At 42.3% G+C, this 22,534-nt stretch overlaps 2 protein-coding genes across 2 annotated transcripts; one reads left to right on the top strand and one right to left on the bottom strand.

The window, feature by feature from the left end:
• Positions 1–3,985: 3,985 nt before the first annotated feature.
• LOC123059825 (DExH-box ATP-dependent RNA helicase DExH3) lies at positions 3,986–13,628 on the bottom strand. Its single transcript, XM_044482340.1, has 19 exons — positions 12,936–13,628; positions 11,909–12,066; positions 11,744–11,831; positions 11,410–11,655; positions 10,577–10,672; positions 9,842–10,030; positions 9,408–9,567; positions 9,199–9,329; positions 8,727–8,894; positions 8,380–8,652; positions 7,447–7,641; positions 7,051–7,254; positions 6,888–6,957; positions 6,630–6,778; positions 6,226–6,534; positions 5,846–5,905; positions 5,573–5,725; positions 5,385–5,495; positions 3,986–4,769 (listed from the first exon to the last, which is right to left on the bottom strand). Exons 1-19 carry the CDS (start codon positions 13,398–13,400, stop codon positions 4,260–4,262), a joined length of 3,735 nt encoding a protein of 1,244 aa, XP_044338275.1. The 5' UTR covers positions 13,401–13,628; the 3' UTR covers positions 3,986–4,259.
• Positions 13,629–16,813: 3,185 nt separating this feature from the next.
• Positions 16,814–17,665, top strand: LOC123059826 (probable glutathione S-transferase GSTU6). Its single transcript, XM_044482341.1, has one exon. It carries the CDS (start codon positions 16,814–16,816, stop codon positions 17,531–17,533), a length of 720 nt encoding a protein of 239 aa, XP_044338276.1. The 3' UTR covers positions 17,534–17,665.
• The last annotated feature ends 4,869 nt before the right edge of the window (positions 17,666–22,534 follow it).

The raw sequence follows: 22,534 nt of genomic DNA, 5'->3' as shown, positions 1-22,534 counted from the left end.
TAACGCCCAGCTGCTGTGGGAGGGGCTGCCGCAGCGAAGCGCTGCTATTTTCCGGCGGGGAATGGCCATCTAGCGGAGTAGGGCGGTGGCCGTCGCCGGGATATAGCTAGTGGTGGCCGAGGGCACGGGGGGTGCGAGGCGAGTCGGGGGAAGAAAACCTTGACTTTTCCCCTGTCGGTGTGGGCCAGGCGTGCTTTTCCCTAGCGCCGGAGCCCCCAACTGCTCCCCAGCACGCCGGGTTCGGCCTATGACCGCCGAGCGGAAAAGAGGTCCGAACCGACGATTTTCGATGTCCTGGGAGCGTGACTGGGTCGTTTTTTCGGCGCCGGCGCTGAAAAAGTGGCCTGGGGGGGCCTGTTGGGGGCGCGGCTGGAGATGCCCTTACTCCCAGTGGTTAATTACGCCGGCGATGGAGGAAAAGATGACATCAAGATATACAAGAATAATCCTTAAAATAATATACAAGAATAACGCACGCATTTGACTAGGCTAACTTGCATGTTCAATGAACGGCGGGAATATATAGCTAACTACTCTACAAGTATTTCGGTATAAAGAAAGTATTTCAGATCTCTCACGCATGCATGATGCACCAACATGCATGCATGCGTGGCGGCATATGATCCAAACTCCACGCGACGGGCATTAGTGTTTTTTTTTTTGAAAACTTTCGAACTATTCATCTTCTATCACGGTAGTACAACGAACACTAAAAATAATAAAAATTACATTCAGATTCGTAGACCACCTAGCGACGACTACAATCACTGAAACGAGCCGAAGGCACTAGTTAACAGGCAACCAGCACTCCATCACGTACTACCACAGTAAGTACATTTGACCTACCAATGGCGGCACACGCCATTGCCATGCAAGCAACGTAATTAAGCAAGCTAGCTAACAAGATTCCAATACGTTGCATGTTAAACACGCACTTAGCTGCCGACCGGAGGTACACATGAGAGCGTAGTATATGTGGAGATTACTCGGGAACATGGACTAATTGTTGGTGGTTCCTGAATGATCCAACGTGGGGCGGGAGTGACACCACTACGCCACATGTTTAGGTGCCCACTGCCAAGTGGGGGAGCCAATTCCAATTCAACGCTTATATAGGTCCATGTGTTTAATTTTTCTGAGGGTGGCAATAGAGGTACTCCCTCCATTCCATAATGTAGTGCTTCCTCTATCCCCGTGTTTTAACTTCGACCGTAAATTTAACTAACAAGACCGATTGCGGCAGGAGCAAAAATTATATCAGTGAATTCGTATTCGAAAGAAGTTTTCAATTATATAATTTTTTCTCCCGTCGCAGTTGGTCTCGTTGCTTAAATTTATGGTCAAAGTTGGATCTCAGGAAGCGCGGGCGCACTATATTTTGGAATGGAGGGAGTAGATGTTTGTCTGCCAGGGCTATACATCGCCTGGTCCGATGGTACCTTCCGTCTTGCCTGAAGCTTTTCCGCATCGACGCGCTACTATGCCAGCCCATCATGGTTTCTTGCGGGCACGGGTTTTAGGCGTGGTTTTTTCCTTGCAGATTTTTCTTCTTCTGATTTTATATGTTTCATTAGCAGTTTTCTCAGTTCTTTCTTTTTATTTTCTTTTATCTTTCTTTCGGGTTTCAATGCTTTTCTTTTGGGTCCTGATTTTCTATGTTATTTAACCATATTCTTTTTTTCTCTTTCTTTCTTTGAACACATGATTCACATAGGTTGTACATTTTTCCCCTACGTTTGGAACATTTTTTATCCATGTTTAACATTTTTCAGATACACGATTCTAATATTTCAAATATATGGTTTCATACCCCGCAAAAAATATATGGTGTCGTGTCTGCTTTTTTTCATACACATTCTACATTTTTTTGTATATTTCTCAAACATTTTTCACACGCGTTTCACATTTTTTTAGTACATGGGTTTAAAAAAGGAGTATGTGTTAAAGAGTATATTACATATACACGTTGAATGATTCTTTTAAATGATAAGAAACACTTTTTATTAAAACTACACATTTTCTTACATTTGTTTAACATCTTTTTAACATCATGAATATATTTTTGAAATGCACGAACACTTTTTTAAATTTCATGTACATTTTTTTAATAGTTTACAAGGCATTATTTATGAATTGCAGGAAATTTTATTTACATTGTTTATTTAAAAAACACGAGCATGTTTTGGAAATTTGTCATTTTTTCAAATGTCACACAACTCTTTTCATTCTATCAACATTTTAGAAAAATTACGCTAACAAATTTTGTACACTGTGTTAACATTTTTCAATTTTACATTTTCTTTTCAAAATTTAAGTAAATATAACTTTCAACATAGATGTATTGTGTATTATTTTCAAAATATGATAAAAAAGCGAATGAAAATACGAATAAAAACGAACTAACCTGAAGCTAATTTCGGCAGCCCAACTGGACATCTATGTAGGTGACGCAATGGGGCTTAGCTATACACTGCTCGTAGCGATGCGAACCGTCGCGTCACCTAAAGAGAGGTTCTACTGGTCCGGGCCAGGTAGTTTCTCCTATTGTTCTTTCTGTATGTTTGTCACGTCGTTCGTGTTTTGGCCTTTTTGGTTTTATTACTTTTATTTATATTTCTGAAATAAAGAATATCATAATTTTAATGTTCATAGTCGGTCAAAAAATGTTGACCTAGTGTGAAAACAAATTCTCACATAACTTGCAGAATATATCGATAACATTAAATAAAATCTTGACATTAATAAATTGTTATATTATATGAAACATGTTAAGAAAATGTCTTTGAAAAGATGATAATCATGTATTTGAAGAAGGTTAAAAAACGAGGGTTGGGCCTAGGGGTGTGGGGGCAAAGGCTAAATAATTCCTGTCCAATTAACTCCTCATAGATTGGTTCGAACATAGGAGCGGGGCATTGGTCCCCTCAGCTAAATAGCTCGGCCTCTACTAGTATGTTGGTATGTTATATTCATGGTGTAAACATTTTTTTATAGCAATTGGACCACCCTGACTCGAAATCCTGGCTACGCCACGGCTATGGATTGTATCAAACGCAAACTTGCTAAAACCTTCAAAAATCTCATGCAGCAGTAGTTATCGGCGCTACTGATGGTGGAACAACCGAGACCGATTCTGGAGAGGAGAGGAGATATGGTCTTCGACTGAAATCGTGCATCCAGCAATATCAGCAAATGCAAAGTTTATAGACATGTCGAGCAATGTGAAAAGGGAAAAAAGTGTGAAAGACGTCAAAAGAGTGGCTCCGGTAGATGGCACACTTAAGAAAAATGAAAGTTAGCAGAAGAGCTGCCAAATACATTGATTAGAAAGATGTATTACAAACACACACTAAACGAAGGAATGCACTGCATAAAGGCAAATGCCAAAAAAGAAAAATAATGGGTGTTCGGCTTATTAAGGAAAACCGAACAAAATCGTAAGCGGTGCCTACTAGCTAGATTAGACCTAAAGCCCCACAACACATTAAATGCCGGCACTTAAATTCAATGTCGATGGCAAAAGTCCTATTTCAATCCTGAGCTCAAATGCAGCTTTGTGAACTGTAAAATAAAAAAAAACTTCTAATTTTTTGTTGTAGCTTTGACAAATGTTTTATATGCCTGCAAATTTTGAGCACGAAATGACATTCATGAAAAATCTTAGAAAAAGAAAATCAATACTCCAAAATGGTTTTAAAACTAGCATTTTTAGAGCATCAAATATTATTTATTTATTTTGCGCCATGACTTCCACGGAAGTCATTTTGTGCTGAAATTTGACAAGCATACAGAACATATTTTGTTTTTGTTTACTAATCACAAAAAAACAGAATTTTTTGAAATTTTTAACTATATTTTTTGTTTATGCTTTTTTCTGCAGTGAGAATCTTATACTCCCTCCATCCTGAATTACTTGTGGCTCAAAAGGACATATCTAGCACTAGCATCAATTTGAGCAGTAAATAATTGAGGACGGAAGGAGTAGTTCCTCTGTTGCAGTTGTACCATCCCATGCTCTTCCATTATACGTAGTACTGGATAGTCTCTCACAGCACTGCACAATGAGTATCGAGGTCACCGTACGAACAGGATCTAAGAATGAAGACCAGGACAACCCCATCTTGGGCGATCGCAGCCAGTTTCAACAACTCGGGCATCGTACCAAAAATCGCTGTGTTTCTCAAGCTAATCTACCGTATGTATTCTGTTTATCGCTCTTCGCCTGACTGAGTGCAACGAACAAAACCTTTCTGCGCTAATCAGCTCCTCCTATGGTGGTGCCGCCTCCTGCGTGGAGCCGGCTTCGTCAGCATGGACATGTGGTCGGCGTCCTGCCGGTCTCTCGCGTTGGCCGTCACCGGAGGAGCCTCCCCGCCCGTCAGCCAGCTGATCGCCTCCCCCGCCGCGTCCTTCTCCGCCAGCTTCTTGTTGGCGCACGGCTGCCCCACAAACTGCATGCCGTTGAACTCCACGGTCGACCTGAAGAGGGTGTTCTTGATCTGCTTCGTCTTGTAGGACGGGTTGTCGTGCCCCGCCCTTGTCAGGAGGGTCTGCAGCTGGTTCTTGGGGTTGTCCCCTCCGTGCCCGCCTCCGCCTCCGCGGTCCATGGAGGCCACCGAGGCGGAAGAGATCATCGTCTTTGCTTTCTTTGATCTTGGTTCTTGACGGCCGTAGACGAACCGACCGCTGCATGGGTCCTCCGTGACCAGCAGCCGTACGGCTGACAGCAGCTCCTCGCTGGTTTGGATGTCAATCCTTGGGTTTTGAAGCTGTCAAAAACACAGAATTGGTTGGCCAATATTAGGTAGAGCATCAGAATAAATGAGGGAAAGTCCAATAAGAGTTGGCAAATGAACTGACAATGGTATAGAATTCAGTTCCTAAAGATTACATCTTAATCCCCCAGCATTTTAGCAAGCAAACAGACCTAAAGGGGGGAAATCCCAAAAACTAGCTCATGCAAACAACTTCAACATCCACTTTCATGGGGAGAAGCATGCTCTGTCAGATAAAAACTATCTGATCAAGTCAGAAAAGATCGACTTCTGGGCGAAGCTGAAAGCGGACCAAACTTGAAAACCCAATGTGCATAAGCGGAAACCACGATGAAAGGTTTCAAACGGATGGTTACCACTGAAAGGTGCTAACTACCATTTTGGCAACCCAACAGCGTCCACATAGGAAAAGGCAGGGGAACCAATAGCATACAGCGTAATCTATCTAGTGCATATAGATAGACATGTTTATTCTGCTGTAGAAATAAAGTGTTTACAGGATATTTAATTGGAGGTCTGTTTTGAATGTCAGCAAGTAACTAAACAACACTAAAATGTAGAATGAGGAGTATTCATCTAGAATGATATATTTAAGATCAATAATTATACCTTGCAGTGGATTAAATTTTCAAGTTCACCCTTGAGATTCAAGTAAGTCGATGCAAGATCGCGACTCATGAAGAACTCCAGATATCCCCCGAGCATTTTCAAGTGTCCGTCCTGCAGCATGGAGTTTGAAGATATTCAATCTCCATTTACCAGACCAAAAGTCAAATAAGCAATGCAAAGGAACTTACCAAGCCTCCTTGTTGTATGTTTCCTCCAAAGAGCAGCAATATAGAATCAGATATCGCTGTTGAATCCCGGAGAAACACTGAATTCACCTTCACTTTCTCATTGAACACTAGCCAGGGGAATGGAATCTTGGCTTCTTTCCCATTCACTGAGCTCTGGAAACAACAACGAAGATCAAGATGAAACTTCAGCATGTACAGTCCCTGACCGCCTGATCGAAGTAAAATGGCGACATGATCACAATCATGATAGATAGAATGAATGTACTAACTTACCGAGTAAAGCATAACCTGCCCATCCTCCATTGTCTTGAGAGAAACTGATTTCTCCTTGTTCTGAATTACCAAGAAGCACATTAGGATCCAGATCAGAGAATTATAAGTGCTCTAATAGTGTGGCTAAGAAGTTCACATGCAAAAAAAAATGGTCCAAACATGACCTTTGTCCTAGGCAAACCAAAGCTATACTACTACTCCCTCCGTCCGAAAAAACTTGTCCCAAGCTTGTCTCCCAAATGGATGCATCTAGCACTAACTTGGTGCTAGATACATTCATTTGAGGGACAAGCTTTTTCGGACGGAGGGAGTACTACAACAGAGCTACAGGTGAGTTAGATGCATAAAATGGAACAGAAATTTATATAGAAGCAACTCACCACAACAGACGAAACACCTGGGTATAAACCCGCACAAATGATTGCCCGAACAAGATTTTCATCGCGACTCCATTTATTGCACATAGTCATGTTTTCATCAATCAAGCCAGTGTCCTTTAAAAGAAAGAGGAACTGCCTCCGGAGAGAATCTAGGGCTTTCAAGGTTTGCGCTGACAGAAAATTTCTCCAGCAGTAGTCATAGCCATTGCGATCTCTTTCAGCATCTCTCCATCCATCATAAGCACGAACAATCGCAAGGTGGTCACTATAGTCACGGCATGAGAACTGCAACTTAGCAGACTCTGCAAGCTGCATGGAGGAAGGCAAAACGCTGAAGTTCAATACCAAGTATACAGCACAACAGACATATTTAGATGCATTAGAGATGGAAGAGGCATACTTACATCCTTCTTGTCAAATGGTGTCATGAATGGATCTCTTACGCTAAGTCCAGCAACAATGGTTAATATGGGATCAAGGCAATTAAATATAGCCCCAAAAATAAGCATCTTGCCTAATTTAGGCTCAACTGGAAGCATAGACAGGTGTTTTCCTGAGAGTGACAAACAGCAAGTATTATAGCACACAAGTTGCAAAAGTTCCAGAATGATGCAGTAAAGAGGTGGTAATTCACAGATAAATTTAAAGGGTGGATCTGGTACCTAGAACTGTTAACTCTTCATTCTGATCGAATGCTCCAATGACTTTGAGATATTCGATGGCATTTTGTACCTGAAAAAAATATTGGAATAAATTATCAGATCATCTGAAGGCCCAAAGGACAAAAATTGTGATTGTGGCAACAAAGAGTGAAAAGAAAGGTACCGATAGAGACTCAGGTGACTGCAAAGCTCTGGATAAAAATTCTGAGATGCTCCCAAGCCGCAAACTTTTTATTTGCAAACAAAGGGATTGGAGAGGAGTTCTCAAAAGTTCCGGCAACTGGTAGTCGGCGAACACATTATATACACACTGTGGATAGAGATGGAAACATTCCCCTGATTGAACACGGCCAGCTCTTCCTCGTCTCTAAATAACCGGACATTAAAATAACAAAACAGAAAGACATGATATAAGTGTGATGACCAAACACGCTACTGAAGGTAAATCACAAGTAGCTTGCTTAACATATCCACACACACAGAATTAATTATTTAATCAAAAGTGAGTTGCACTAAAAAAATAAAATTAATCATATTCCAATAAGATAGAAAATATTACTTGTCTAGCAGAAGCCTTGGAGATCCAGGTCGGAAGCAGACAGGGAGTATTGTTCAGTGCATCATAAGATGTCTCTTTTGCTTTTCCACAATCAACAACAAAAACTACGTCATTGATAGTAATACTAGTTTCAGCCAAATTGGTGGCAAGAACTATTTTCCTTACACCAGGCTCAGGTTTGTCAAATATTAGTTTCTGCACAACAAAGAATACAATATAAGAATAAAATCATTGATATATCAAAAGACATAAATCTGTACTGTTTGCTATCCATGGCTACAGCCTGTGCATAGCCTATATGGTCTATAGCAGAATTCTGAACACATCTGATTTTACACAAAACTGTAATAGATGATAACAAAACTGCAATAGATTCACAATTCAATAAGGTCACGGAAATTCATACTGTATATCTGCAGAACAGGGTAAATAAGTAATACTTGCTACCTTCCTGTTTGTAAGGCCTACATGTATCCCTTAAATCATCAATGTGACCAACGTAACACGAGTTATATATCATAAAAATATACACCATTAGAAACTTCTAATGAAAAGTTCAACGGTATGCACTTTGTGGCCTATAACTCATATTTCATTGGTCAAATTGACAACCTAGGGATACCCGCAAGATTTACCAACCAGAAGAGAGGGAATAGGTGACTGGAGAAAGTTCTATGAATCAAAGGAGCATCGAAACACATAAATGGACAGAATCATGATTGCTTAAATATATCAAATTTAACCAACACATCAGCCTAGAGAAGAATTCCCTCAAACTGCCAGCACTATCAAAATCGTGTATGATGTAGCAAGTACAAATTCAAATGACTTAACAAAGTAGTTCCGTGTAGGTATATGTATTAAACAAAAGAACTAACCATGGCTGTATTAGTAACTACAAAAGAGGAAATGGAAACATCTAAGAGGTAATACCTGCTCTGAGCTAGCCATTGAACCATGACATGCAAGCAGCAAAACTTTACTAGGGTCGCCAAGCAATGGGTTGGATTGTAGCTGATCTTTTAGCGTATTAATGTCATCCCACCCAGTCATAAATACAAGTACAGCACCATCTCTTTCCTTTTGACAAATATGGCACAAGACATTTTCTATCAAGTTAAAACCAATTGAATCAGGATTCCAGCAGGATAGAGAGTCACGAGTTTGCGGACTATAATCCCTTAGATCTGCAGCTTTAACTGCATCCTGTTAAAAAGAGAAGCTTAGAGACCAAAGCTTTAAGCAGAAAATAAATGGTTAAAAAATAGGGACTCTCGTACTTCCACAACAGAAGCAATTTGGCTCTTTCTCTTCCGTAGACCTTGCTTTTGCATCTTCCAACTTTTCTCTTGGCCATAGTCATCAATCTGATTGTACGGAGTCAATCTGTGGCCAGTAACTTCAAGAATATCTTCTAGGAAACGACTCCGGACAGGGTATGTAAAACCCTACAATGAGATAGCATGCAGCTCATTTAGACCGCAAAGAACACCCAAGCAAGTTGCAGGTTTAGAGAGGAAAACAAAATTAGAAGATTTCAGGCTAACTCAATATACACAAAGCACTAAATAATTGCAAGTGATTCAAAAGCTATTCCTAAGATTGATAAGAGCAGCCATGCACAACATTGGTGTAATTCAGCTCATATTATGGATATACATTTGTGCTGATTCAAATGAAAGAATGACTTGATGAGCAGACTGATATGATAGCAAAATACAAGAGTGAAGAAGTCTTAATGAAATATCTTACAGGTATATGTATCATGGGTGCTCCACCAAAGTATGAAGAGAACATCTCAGCATTGAGGGTCGCACTCATCAATACAAGCCTTAGCTCCGGTCGGCGAGGAAGAAGGTCCTTTAGGACAATAAGGAGAAAATCTAGCACAGAGACCCAACAAAATTAACGCTATTTACCTCCTGGATACCCAGTTCAGAATTATTATGAGTGATGCAAACCTTCATTCATGCCCCGTTCATGAATTTCATCCACAATAACATGGGTGACACCTTTCAAGCTTCTGTCCACCAGCAATCTTCGCAACAGGACCCCAGTAGTGCAGAACAGAAGGCGTGTATCCCTTCCTCTCATTCCTTCCAACCGAACTTTGTAGCCAACCTAAGGTAACAATTCTTTTATCAAAATAAAAAAGAACAGAATAATCTCACCAAATTTGCACAAACTGTTTAGCATAGTGTAAACCAATTTCATCAGATAACCAAAGTAAAAGATGTTAAGAAAAGGTTCTACAGCAACTGGATTACTTGCCAGTCAGCAACCTATGGATGGACAACATCCAATGACTAAAATAACCATGAGTACCCATCGGCAACCACAAAATCGAAACCTCAGCATGGAAAACTTTCTCACTGTATAGGTGCAAGTAGCTCACCGATTCCCCAATTTTTTCACCTCTTTCAGCAGCAACTCTTTCAGAAACAGAAATAGCTGATATTCGTCTTGGTTGAGTGCAAATGATACTGCAAGTAGCACCACGAGCGGCTTCTATTTCAGATTCCAAAATGTATTGTGGCAACTGTGTTGTCTTACCACAGCCAGTTTCACCTGAAACTACAACCACCTGTTCAATAAAGCAAAGCACCGTTAATACTTGATTATCTCAATATAGCTACTCACAAGTATTAGGCTTTTAACCCATGTGCTGAGTAGTAAAAACTATCAAATTTCTCAGATAGTTTGCAGAAACACTCTTAACTGAAAAAACGTTAGATAACGAAACAATTAGTAGTAACTTTCCCAGACAAATGGAGGATTACATATCTGAGAAATACAGAACTGAAAATCATAAATATGTGTGACACTTAAGAAACAAGGGGCATATCCATTTCTTGAATAGTTATTCAACATCCAGAGGTTGTGCACAACATAGCATTTTTTTCACATGAAAAGCACACAGGTTGGCTTTAGATCACTTAGTTTAATGATTGTTTTTCTATGTCATGATAAGATCACTTCATATTTGCTTTCACAAACAAATGAGTTGGGGTATTGCAAAAGCAAAAATAAACCATATTTAGCTTTGCTCTTAAATACTTGCCACAAATACCAAGAAAACCAAACATTACCAAACTGTGACCAAAATGCCCTGCAAGGAGAAGAACAGGACCTGATTCTGAGATATAGCTTCCAATAGTGATTGCCTTTCTTTCTGGGCAGGAAGACTTCGACGAAACTCCATCATGCTCTGACCATCATTTGATTCCTGAAACAGAGAAAATGTTAATCAACAGGGTGCAATAATCCGAAAAGGTCATTGATCCACTCAAAACTATATTAAAGCGCAAACATGAGTAAGAAAAGAAATATCAAATTGGCAGAACTAACAATTCAGAAGGCATCAAAGTCCTGCCCATTTGTCAAGTTAAAATTCTGGCCCTTAGGACCAACATGTTAGGCTAGTTATGCAACTACAATCCTAAATTAGATGATCAATTCAATAATCAAACATTGAACATTGACACGGTATTACACAAAGTAAAGTATCATTTACCATGCAACATAATCCCGAAGAAAATTAGTAAGCAAATTAAAAGAACGCCGTGAAACGGAGTGACATATGCAATCACAAACTCAATAGCGTATCTGCATAGGATGATGTACGTAAACAACTAATAATCCCTTCATTTCATGACATACCAATAGATTGGTCATATGAAGATAATATGATATATCAGTTATCTAAAGTACTTCCGCAAATACAATTTATTCCATTTACAACAGATGAGTGGAGATGATAGTTAGTGAAGTACAATACGAAACTGGGGGAAATTATACAAAACGATGATTGGCAAGGATATTGTGGTGAAGTTAAAAATGTGATACAAGTTTTGAGACTTAATATTAACATAATTTTCACTTCATGTGTATATCTTCAGTGTACTATAGAACTCCCAACCCACGGGGAAAAACAGACAAGTGGTCTACTGCATATAATCAAACCTGCCAAGCAGCTTGCTGGTTACGCAACTGTAAGCTTTTCCTTCTTTGGATTCTTTCCATCACAACATTGGTTGATGTCTGATTATCCTGCTGCTCATAGAAGCTTTCATCAGTCGCAAAACTGTCCGTGCTGCTTGACCTTGAGAAGGCAGCATTAGGAAAGTTCCCACTGTCTGTTCTCTTCCGCGCAAGATAGTCTGCAAGCAATGCATCAACTTCTCTTTGCAAGCCAGAAGGTATAGATACCTATAATGCAAATATTTCAGCCAACAAATGCGCAAGTCATACACACTTCAATCTTTAAGCTACTAGGACAATCAGCAGTTCAGCATACCTCTCTTTGAGGTCTTTTGTCATCAAGGTCTGATCTATAATTAGGCAAGGGAACCTTACTAAACACGATGATTCGGGAATACTGACGGCTGCCATAACATAAATTATCATCAGACAGGGGGCAAAGCATATGCAACACAATGATATTAGAGGGGCCATGAAGTACCTGTGCAAACCCATTCGATCTGCCAGTTGGGCAAGTTGATCAAAATCACGCCTGTCCTTTTTCTCCCTCGACATAATCTCTTGTTCATTGTCGTTACGGAGAAGCATGTGCAGTTTCCATTTCCATTCGTCAACATTCTCTAAAGTAGATGCACCCCCCTGGAATTTTTGTTCAGTATAACTGTAAAGAACTTAACGTGACACGAAAAAAAAACATGGCCAATAGACTGGTGTTTCATTGTTATGTGGGAACACCAAATGTTTCCTTATTTTCATAATCATCAATTCTAAATAGAGTTGACCTCAAAACCAAAAGGAAGCTTAATTCTTTCCAGAAAAGAACTATATAGCAAATATTTTTGACAGGCAAAAAATTGCAGAAAAATGCCATCTCAAGATCCTTAACATAAAAGATATTTGCAGTTGCAATACTTTGTCAAGGTCTTCCTTCCTTCAGAAAAAACTAGTACTTCTCATTTTTAAAATGTTGCTGTTTAAAATTCCACATAAGCAGTACTACCTTTGTAGATATATTGAATTTTCACTTTAATACTCAAAACATTGCATTTTTTCAAACTTAACCAACAAAGGTCTTTGTAAAAAAAAATCCTTAAGTCTGACATTATACTCTCCAAATGGTACCAGAATCTCAGTAGAAGCCAAACACGCAAAACGTCTGAACTGAATATGCAGGGCATGACAATTTCATGTGATCCTCACAATTTTATGATCTTAAAATAATTTCATAGAGAAGCCTACATTACTGCATGTTTGGAAGACAGAAATTGTGTGTAAACCGTTTCATTTCCTGCAGCATCAGTTAAAAAAACTCATGTTTCAACCGGAGTTTATTATTTCCCTGTCCATGGATGCACAGCACATAGATGCAGCAATCCTTGGTTCATCCATACTCAATTACTTATTGTACGAAGTCCTTCAGCACACCAAAGGACACAGCATACATGCAAGCTTAAGATATTCATCACACTAAAATACAACAAAAGCAGAGCATGGTAATGTATATCTACCTTGCTAGAAACTGACGTGCGGTCCATTTCCCGGTCCGACTCCTCCTCGGAGAAGTCGTCATAGGCGTACCGAGAATACCCAGCGGTCTGCTGGCGCAAGGGCTGCGTCTGGGGCGGCGGCGGCCGGGGTGGGAGGGCAGCCGTGCGGCGCTGCGGCTGAGGCGGCGACGGCGGGCTGAGGGAGCGCCCGTCGGCCCGCCACTCGGGCGTCCACGCGGGCTGCACAGCGGGCGGCGGCGCGAGGTTCCCGTTGGTGGACGCGATGACGGAGCGGAGCCGGCGCATCGGCGGCACGTAGACGCCGCTGGTGCTCATGGCGGAAGGCGAGGGGAGTTGGGGGCTCGCGCTGCTGCTGGTGCTGGGGCTAGGGTTTCGGGAGAGGAAGAGAGGGGAGGGCATGATCAGGGGCCGGGGCCGGCGGAGGGGGCGGAGGCGACCCCGCAGCACCGAGGAGGCCAGGAGCATCACCAGTTCACCGCCCGCGCCGCCGCCGCAGCAGGCTCCCGTATCTCATCAAACCCCCCGTCCGCGTCCCCTTCCGCGTCCGCTGTTCCGCGGGCCCGAGGCTCCGGGCGGGATCGCCGAATCCGTCCGCGCGACGAGCTCCGGCTCCTGCTCCGGCTCCGGCGAGGGGGCGGCGGCGGCGGCGGCGGTGGAGAGGGCGGGGCGTGGCGGCTGTGCAGGGGTGGGGGGGGGGGATGGGCTAGGGTGGAGTGGGTGCGAATGGCGGTGACAAAAGGAAAGGCAGCTGAAGCACTGGGAGTGACATGTGGGGTCGGCTCCTGAGGGTGTGTGACACTGAGCGGTGGGCCCGGTGTGCGGGCGCGCGTCCTCCCGTATCCGGAAGAGGGCGACGTGGCCGCAGCTGCGTCGGCGGTGGATGGACGGTTGTTCGGGCCCGCGGGGCCGCGACGTGGTGTGCTCTGGTTGGTTTAGCTGTGTGGGACCGTAAACAGTGCGCGAGATTTTTTAGCGCTTTTCAGCGGGCTCTTCGGCCCAGCTGCGTGGAGAATGAACCTGAGCATTGTTAAGCGACAGCCCAAGCTGCTCATTAGGCCTAGTACAATGCAAGGTGTTTAGGAGAGGTGCTTAGAAAAATAAACCAGTTTTTTCTTAAGCATTAGTGTTTAGGGTAGACGCTTAATTAGGCGTCTCTTATGTAGAAGGCACTGGTGCTTCAAAAAAATCTGATTTACTTTTTGAAGTACCTCCCTAAACATCTAATGTTGTATAAGGTCGTCTAAAAAAACTGCCCATAAGGCATTCCACCAGCTTTAAAAAATAATAAAAGAAGGGCCTCCCTTTCCGATCACCATTAACAGAAACAATATGGTTTAGTACCTAATACAATGTACTTCCTCCGTTCGGAATTGTCTCGGAAATAGATGTATCTAGAACGGAGAAAGTAGGCAACTATTAAAACAAGCCATGCGATTTTTATTAAAGCATTTCAGCTATCGAATTATCTACATAGAGAAGTGTGTCGGAGCTATGCCTCGCTTACTGCAAGCCGTAGCCGGCTTGTCTCTCGTGCGTCTTTTTCTATCTATATGGAATTTTATTAAAAAAATACGGTTTGCATCAGTTTTTGTCTGGTCTTCTTCAGGTTTTTACTTTCATTTTTCGTTTTTTCTTTGATTTTCTTTGTTTCTTTCCTTGGTTTCACCAACTTTCTTTACTTTTTCCTTTTTATTTTCTTTTCTTATTTCAACATTGTCTATATTTTCATACATATTGTATATTTTTCGTATACATCAGAAATATTTTATGCATATTTAACTTTTTTAAATATATGTAAACATCTTTTCTATGCATGAATTTTTTTTATGAATCATTCACCACTGGCAACAAAAAGTCGATCAAGACAATGACTAGAGCTTCGGGCTCATATCATTCAGCCTCCGAATCACGAGGGTAGAGGAGTCCTACTAACGCGCGCGTAGGGCGTGGCGGTGCCGGGAGGAGGGACCTGCAACCCCACGCATGCTTTGGCCCAACCCACATGTGCCCCTTTTATGGTTTTTCTTTTTCTTTTAAACATAAAAAAAGCATTCACAGATTTCTTTTATTGTGATTTCATTAACGTTCTAGATTTAAAAAATGTTCGAATTTTTTAAAATGGTCCAAGATAGAAAAAATGTTTTTAATTTTAAAAAATATTTATGAATTTTGTCTTGAATTACAAGAATGGTTCATAGACATAAAAAACTATTCGTAATTTTGAACCGTATTTTTCTCAAATATGGAAAATGTTCTTAAATTTTAAAAACAGTACAAATTATAAAAAACTTTAAAATTTTCACAAAAAATCACGAAAAAAATCAAAAGAAAAAAAGCAGGAAAAAAGAAGGCCCGAATAAAGTAAATGAAACCGAAAGAAAAGAAACACATGAAAAAGGGAAAGCTGACTCGAAAAAGGCTCTGTAATATTCGCAAAGCCGATGAGAAGGAAAAAAATGTCCAACTCATGTAGCAGCGTGACTCTAGCTGGGTGTGTGCTTGCATGGTATTCGTCGCATTTTGGGGAGATAGGACCCACCACAAAAATAATGGCCAGCTCATGAAGCAGCGCAAACTCTAGCCTGGTGTGTGTTTGTGTGGTATTTGTCGCGTTATGGGGGAATAGGACCCACCGCATCTAACATTTTTTCCAGCCCTGCTTCTCTGAACAGATCTTCGACTCGCTTATAGCGAGACAATGGTCCACCTCACCTTAGGGAACGCGCTAAGTGCAGCCGGCCCATTAATGTTAGTTCACTAGGTTTGCTCTTTTTTTTTGTTTATAGTTTGAGACATCTAAATACATGTACTTCAAAAAACAAGTTACTTAATTTACTTTGAGAAGTAAAACAAATGTGAACACAGTGTAAAAAGTTGTCACTTCCTCCGACCTTGTGCTAGATACAACCATTTGAGCATTAATTAATATGGAACAATTCCCCGCAAAAAAAATAAAATTAATATGGAACAAATGGAGTAGCTTAATTTTTTAAACAAAATTATAGCATTAATTTTTTATGAGATTTAAAATTTTCACATGTTTCCAAAAGTGAACATATCATTTAAAATATATATTTATAATAAATATTTGTGCTGTTAAAAAAAATTTCACATCGTTCAAAAAAATGCTCGCAAGTTTCAAAAATATGTTGTTATTTTTTTTAAAAATGTGCACATAGTTTAAATAATGTTTTACCCTTCAGAAAGTATTTCAATGTGTATTTAAAACATGTTAAATATTTTTTAGAAAAGCATTCAAAAACAACTGTTTTGATTAATGTTAACGATGTATTTGGAAAACAAGGCTGCCTATAAATCGGCGGTTCAGCAATCTGCCTTGCAAAGGAGCATGTCCCGGCGGCGGGGTCGTTGATCTTAGATTCCCACCGGGTGGTCGACTCAAGAGACTATCAAAAAGATTTGAGGTTAGTTCGACGTGTTCAGATTTGGTCTTTCGCGGTTCACCAGTGTTTTGGAGAAATGTCCAAATGCAAACGACGAAGTTAGAGATGACAGCTTTGAAGGTATTCTGTCTTATTTTTATTAGAAAGTCATCGATGTTCGTATGTGTTTCATTCAAGTATACATGAACTGATCTATTATAGTTTAGCCTATTACTAAAATCAGATCGTCTGGTCAAACGTTGAACGTGCCATGTGATCATGAGCACATACGTAATGGTGTGCACTGATGCTCTCTTAGAGTCTAACAGCTGGGGCCGTCAGCTAGCGTGGAAGATCACATTGTTTAATCTTTCTTCTTCCGAAGACAGAGCCGGCAAGAAGATTCATCCATAAGCAAACGATGTCAACTACAAGCATAACTCAAGCACCGCGCCGTACACCACGAGCACATAGTCAGATAGCCTGAGATCGACGATGGCCGGAGACGGCGGCGAGGTGACGCTGCTGGGCCACTGGGGGAGCCCGTTCGTGACGCGGGTGCGGCTGGTGCTGCGCCTCAAGGGCGTGAGCTACTCTTACGTGGAGGAGGACCTGCGCAGCAAGAGCGACCTCCTCCTCCGCTGCAACCCCGTCCACCGCTCCGTGCCGGTCCTCATCCACGACGGCCGCCCCGTCTGCGAGTCGCGGGTCATCCTGCAGTACGTCGACGAGGCCTTCGGCTCCCCCGGCGACACCCTCCTCCCCGCCGACCCGCACGAGCGCGCCGTGGCGAGGTTCTGGGCGGCATACTTCGACGAGGAGATGGGCGCGCCGTGGGACCGGGCGCTCAGGGCCGGGAGCGAGGAGGAGCGGGCCGCGTGGATGCAGAAGGTGGTGGAGGCGGCGGACGGGCTGGAGCGCGGGCTGAGCGAGTGCACAGGCGGCGGCAGGAAGGGCTGCTTCTTCGGTGGCGAGCGTGTCGGGTACGTCGACGTCGTGGTGGGCGGCGTGGTCTCGTACGTGCACGCCACCGCGAGGGTCTCCGGCGAGAGGGTGTTCCAGGATGAAGCCAGGACGCCGCTGCTGGCGGCGTGGCTGCGGCGCTTCGGCGAGCTCGGCGTCGCCAGGGAGCTGCTCCAGGACGTGGACCGGGTCGTGGACTACGTCAGGTTCATACACGCCAAGAACGCTGGCAAGGCACCTCCTGCGAATTAACCACGGCTCCATGTATCAGCACGCGCGCGTCCATGGACTGTCGACGGCGAAATGAGGAACTGAATGTTATGTGCACTTGCAGCAGAGAAAGTTGATTGGTTTGCAACTCTACCTGTAGCGTGATTTGTAATAAGGGCGTGGCTACGTCTCGGTCGCAGGTGACATATAGCATGAAATGTAAGAAAGAAAAAGAAAAGCCTTTAGGAAAAAAATTGCACGAATCTCAATGTATGAGCTTATGAATATGGGTGTGGCTAGGTCTCAATCGACTGAGACTTAACCAAGTCTCAGTCAAGTGGTATAGGATATATCCGGCAAAAAAAAATGATATAGGATATAAGAAGAAAAAGAAAAGCTGAAAATAATGTTTTTTACGAATCACCATGCAAACTCAAAGGAAAATGGCATCGACTGAGACATAATAAAGTCTTAGTCGACTGAGACCTAGCAAAAATATATGAATATAGCATCGATTGGGACATAACCAAGTCTCAATCGACTGAGACTTAACAAAATGGCAGTAAAAAGCACTTGTTTTGTTGGATTGAAGCTTCAACTTTTTCGGTGCTTCCAATCTCCGTGTTATGCACCCGGTCAGATTTCCTCGAGTCCATAATGCGTGGGACGCGAAGGCGCGAGCATGCTTTGGGCCACCTCTATATGGTGTTTTTTATTGGGCACGCGTCGTCCGCTGCTATGCCGCCATGTAACTGTGGTGATCGGTCCTATGTGCACATTCAGCACACAAAGTTGATTGGTTTGCAGGTCTGTGTACCGCGACTTGTAATAAGCACTTGTTTCTTTGGATGGGAGCTTGAGCTTTTTTTGGTGCTTCCTATCTCCGCGGGCGCCCTGCACCAGGCCCGTATTACTCGAAAAAAAAACAAGCATTGATTTTGCTTTTTTTTATCATGACTTACACAATGTCATTTTATGATGAAAATTTGCAAGCATATAAAACATTCGTTAAATATTGCCATAAATTTTTTTCATTTTTTTGAATTTTACTGTTCACAGCTCATATGAGCTCGAGCTCAGTTTATCCACATCCGCCTTGTTGGCGTCTTTTTGAAAACGACAAAGCTAAAATCCTGCCGGTCGAAAATTAGTGTCATATCTGGACGACCCGCCAACCGTTTGATCTTCATCCGACGGATCTGGCTCAGGGACCCGATAAAAGTTCAAACCCATTGCACGTCGTTCGATCCGGATCGAGCGGTGGCGATTTTAGGAAAGACCAATTGTACGTCCGAGGCGCTTACGCGGAAACAACCTATATTCCCTTTGTCCTCGCCGGAAATCACGCCAAACACTTGCCTTTTTTTAGCATCTACTAAAAATCGCAAGAAAAAAGGGGCAAAATGGGAATCAAACTTGGTACGTCACAGGACAATGTCAAACAGGGTGATGCACTAACCACTCAAGCACCCTTCATTTTTTGTTCTGTAGTATGAAGCTAAAGTTTTTGGCCCTGGTTTTCAGTACTACATTACTAACCACTCAAGCATGCTTCGCAGTTTACATATGTCGATTTTTATCATGAGTTTTTTCTCTAGTGCACGGTTGTGGTTCCACTTCATCACGGAAGTAGGTATATCTGCCAATGCTTAGATGATGATGACGGCGATGTTGGTGATGCAATCAATGAGGCTTCTACATGATATGTTGTCCTAGAGATAGTAGATGTTGGCGAAGGGTAGGTGGCAGGTCATCTCGAAAGGATGGAATTTTACCCACCGCAAGCATGATTGCTTTATGTACAAACATCATGATAACTTTGGCTTGAGACGAAAGAAGTTTTTGAAACATACCGTCTGATAACTTATATGTGAATAGCGTGATAATTTAAGTACCATAGACCTGATAAATTACATGCAAACACCACCGAAACTTTTGATCCTACTTTTTTTGATAAAATATAGCCCAGGTAACTTATGTGTGAATAACATGATAATTTCCTCATCGCAGATCTGCTAGCTTACATGCAAACACCCTGGTAACTTTTAGCCCAGATTTTTCTTAATAAAATATACCCGCGGTAACTACTTCGTGAATAGCATGGTAATTTAGGCATCGTAGACCTGATAACTTACGCGCCAACACCACAGTAACCATTTTTGACGAGAAAAAAAGTTGATGAAATATACCCCCAATAACTTCTGTGTGAATAACATGGTAATTTACACGTCACATGCCTGATAACATATGTATCCTCGTGTCTGGTAACTTTGATGGGAGCAGAGTTTGTTGAAACACACAACGGTAAATTATGTGTAATTAGCACTCTAATTTACAAAACACTGATCTGATAACTTAGGTACTCTAGGCATGGTAATTTTGTCCCGGGAGAAAAGTTGTTGGGACATACCCCGGTAACTTCCTTGTAAACTTCATGGTGATTTTGCACCGCGTTCCTGATAACTCAAGTACAAATATCATGAAAACTTTTGACCTAGAGGAAAAAGTTGTCAAAATACCGTATTATTTTTTGTGCAAATAGCGGTAATTTATGCATCACAGACATGATAATTTACATAATCAACACTGTGCTAACCCTTACCCAAGGGTGGGGTGGTGGGGGAGTTGTTGAAACATACCCCGGTAACTTCTGCGAAAACTTTTATGGTGGAGGAGGAGGGTGGTAAGTTGTTGAAACATACCCCATAACTTATGTGTAAATTTTATGATGATTTTACGCACTGCATCCCTAATAACTTGCATCCAAACATCATGGAAAAATTGACGGGGAGGAAAAAGTTATTAAAACATCCCGTGCTAAGTTCAGTTTAAATTTCGTGATAATTTACGCATCGCGGACTTGATAACTTACGGAATAAACACCTGGTAACTTTTACCCATGGGAGAAGTCATTGTAACAAACCTCAGTAAATTCCGTGTCAATATCATGGTATTTTATGCGCTGAAGACATGATAAAGACATGATAATTATGTACAAACTCCAAACTCCATGGTAACTTGGGCCCAGAAGAAAAAAGTTGTTAAAACGTACCTCCGGTACCTTCTACGTAAATAGCATGGTATTTTACAGACTACCAACATGTTAACTTACGTACAAAACTTCTCGCAAAAAAAACACCATAATAACTCGTTCAAACTTGATGCGAGAAAGTACAACACACATACACGTAAGCACACTCCGTAAAGCCACATGTCCTAAAGAACCCTAACACGAAAAAGTCATAGAGAATCTTACATTCTTAAGAAGTTGATTCCCACTCCAATCAATTCTCTCAACATGCACATTGTCTACATCAGCATCATGCCACGTAAGCGTTCAGTTTGCAAAGATCCCCACTACTTCAATTTTCTCAACATGCAGCCTTCCACGTCATCAAATTTGCCATGTCATAATTTTATTCTCAATCCTTTACTTCTAAGGTGAGGTTCCAACCTGTGCCCACCTTGAGGTTTTCTTTTTTGGAATTGTTTGGGTTGCTTACCATATGTGTCACATGGTTGGCCACCTTAAGTTAATTACTCCTTATAGTACGCATCAATTTGTCTTCATAACCATCGAGTCTAACTCCAAGACGTGTCGTTCCTCGAGTTGCGAACCATCTCACTGTGTGTATCGTGTTCTGTTTGAGCCCACAGGCATGTACAACCATCCCATCTGTGTATGCATGCGTTACTCAAAAAAAAAAAAATCTGTGTATGCATGCACCGTCTATGTTGTATCGCTCGCTGGAGTCGTTTTGCACGGAAAGATTTTCCCAACATGTCCCTTCCTTTCTTCTTCAAGCCACCATCCATCAATCAATTGTGTCCTTCCGTTTCACCCTCCACTGTCTCACATGTTTAATCCAAAAGATTAACCGACGAGGCAGTCGAACGGCCGGCCAGCGGGACTACGCCATAGTATATAGGGCTGCGTCCCCATACGGCTTCCTTCCCAGTGCTCTTCCTGCCGCAACTCACAGCAGCGAATTCCAACTCCGGTAGGCAGATATCAAACCCATATTTGCAGTGCACGGATTGACGAAATCAAATATGTGTTGCTGCAGCTGCTGCTGGGAATTTGCCAGCCTCGATCGACCAGCTTCTTGGTGCTCTGGTGACCTGGTCGCCCATCACTATCGCTAATGGCGAGCCCCTTTTCCTGCTTTCCTCCGACCTACTCCCTCCGTTCGAAATTAGTTGTCTCGAATATGGATGTATCTAGAACTAAAATATGTCTAGATACATCCATTTCTGCGACAAGTAATTCCGAACGGAGAGAGTAGCAGCTTGCATCGTCCCGTCAACCAAGCAAAGACACGGACGACCAAGAGCCCACGGACGCACGGGCAAGGCGACGAATCGCCGGCGGCAACGTTGGCGAATCAATTACTTCGGCGTAGATGGTTTGCTTGAGGGCTGAGTGTGCTTAGTTTTTTTTTTCTGTTTCATTTTCCTTTTCGCAATGCTGGTGTTCCTTTTTTTGTGAAGAGTCACCTCTGACTTCCTTACTTTCAGCACCAAAGATCATTATCATCTGCCTTAGAAGTTGATGATTTGTGTGTTTTCTCCATTCATTATTGGGAGTAATAAACATTATGTTCTCTTCAGCCTAGGGTTGGTGACACTTAGATGAGTTGGCAGCGGCGCTGAAGCTGGGAGCGTTTAAATCTGCGGCAGCGATGTGGATGTCCTGGGGACGTCGTCGACGGGAGTCCAAGAGTTTGGATTGGTTGCGTTCATGTTACAAGACATAAAGCAGACACTCTGTGAAGCAGATCAGACCTGCAAACCAGTGTTTGTTTTATTTAAATGAAACCTGGAGTTAATGACCTGCTTCCTTTTCTATATGTGGCATCTAAGAGCACATCTCTTTTCAGACTTTTAGTTCATTTAGATACCTTTGTCCGAGTATATTCATATCAATATTTATCGAATGGGACGGCGGACGGGGTGGGATCGGGTGCCAATGGGATCGGGAGTGCCTCACCGCCGCTTCACCCGGTTGACTCGTCCCGCGGAGCAGATCTTCCGCCGCCGCCG

This window comes from Triticum aestivum, chromosome 3A, assembly GCF_018294505.1.
Source record: "Triticum aestivum cultivar Chinese Spring chromosome 3A, IWGSC CS RefSeq v2.1, whole genome shotgun sequence".
Lineage (NCBI taxonomy): Eukaryota > Viridiplantae > Streptophyta > Magnoliopsida > Poales > Poaceae > Triticum > Triticum aestivum.
Note: the sequence above shows the minus strand (reverse complement) of the source record. Positions and strands in the feature narration are given on the sequence as shown.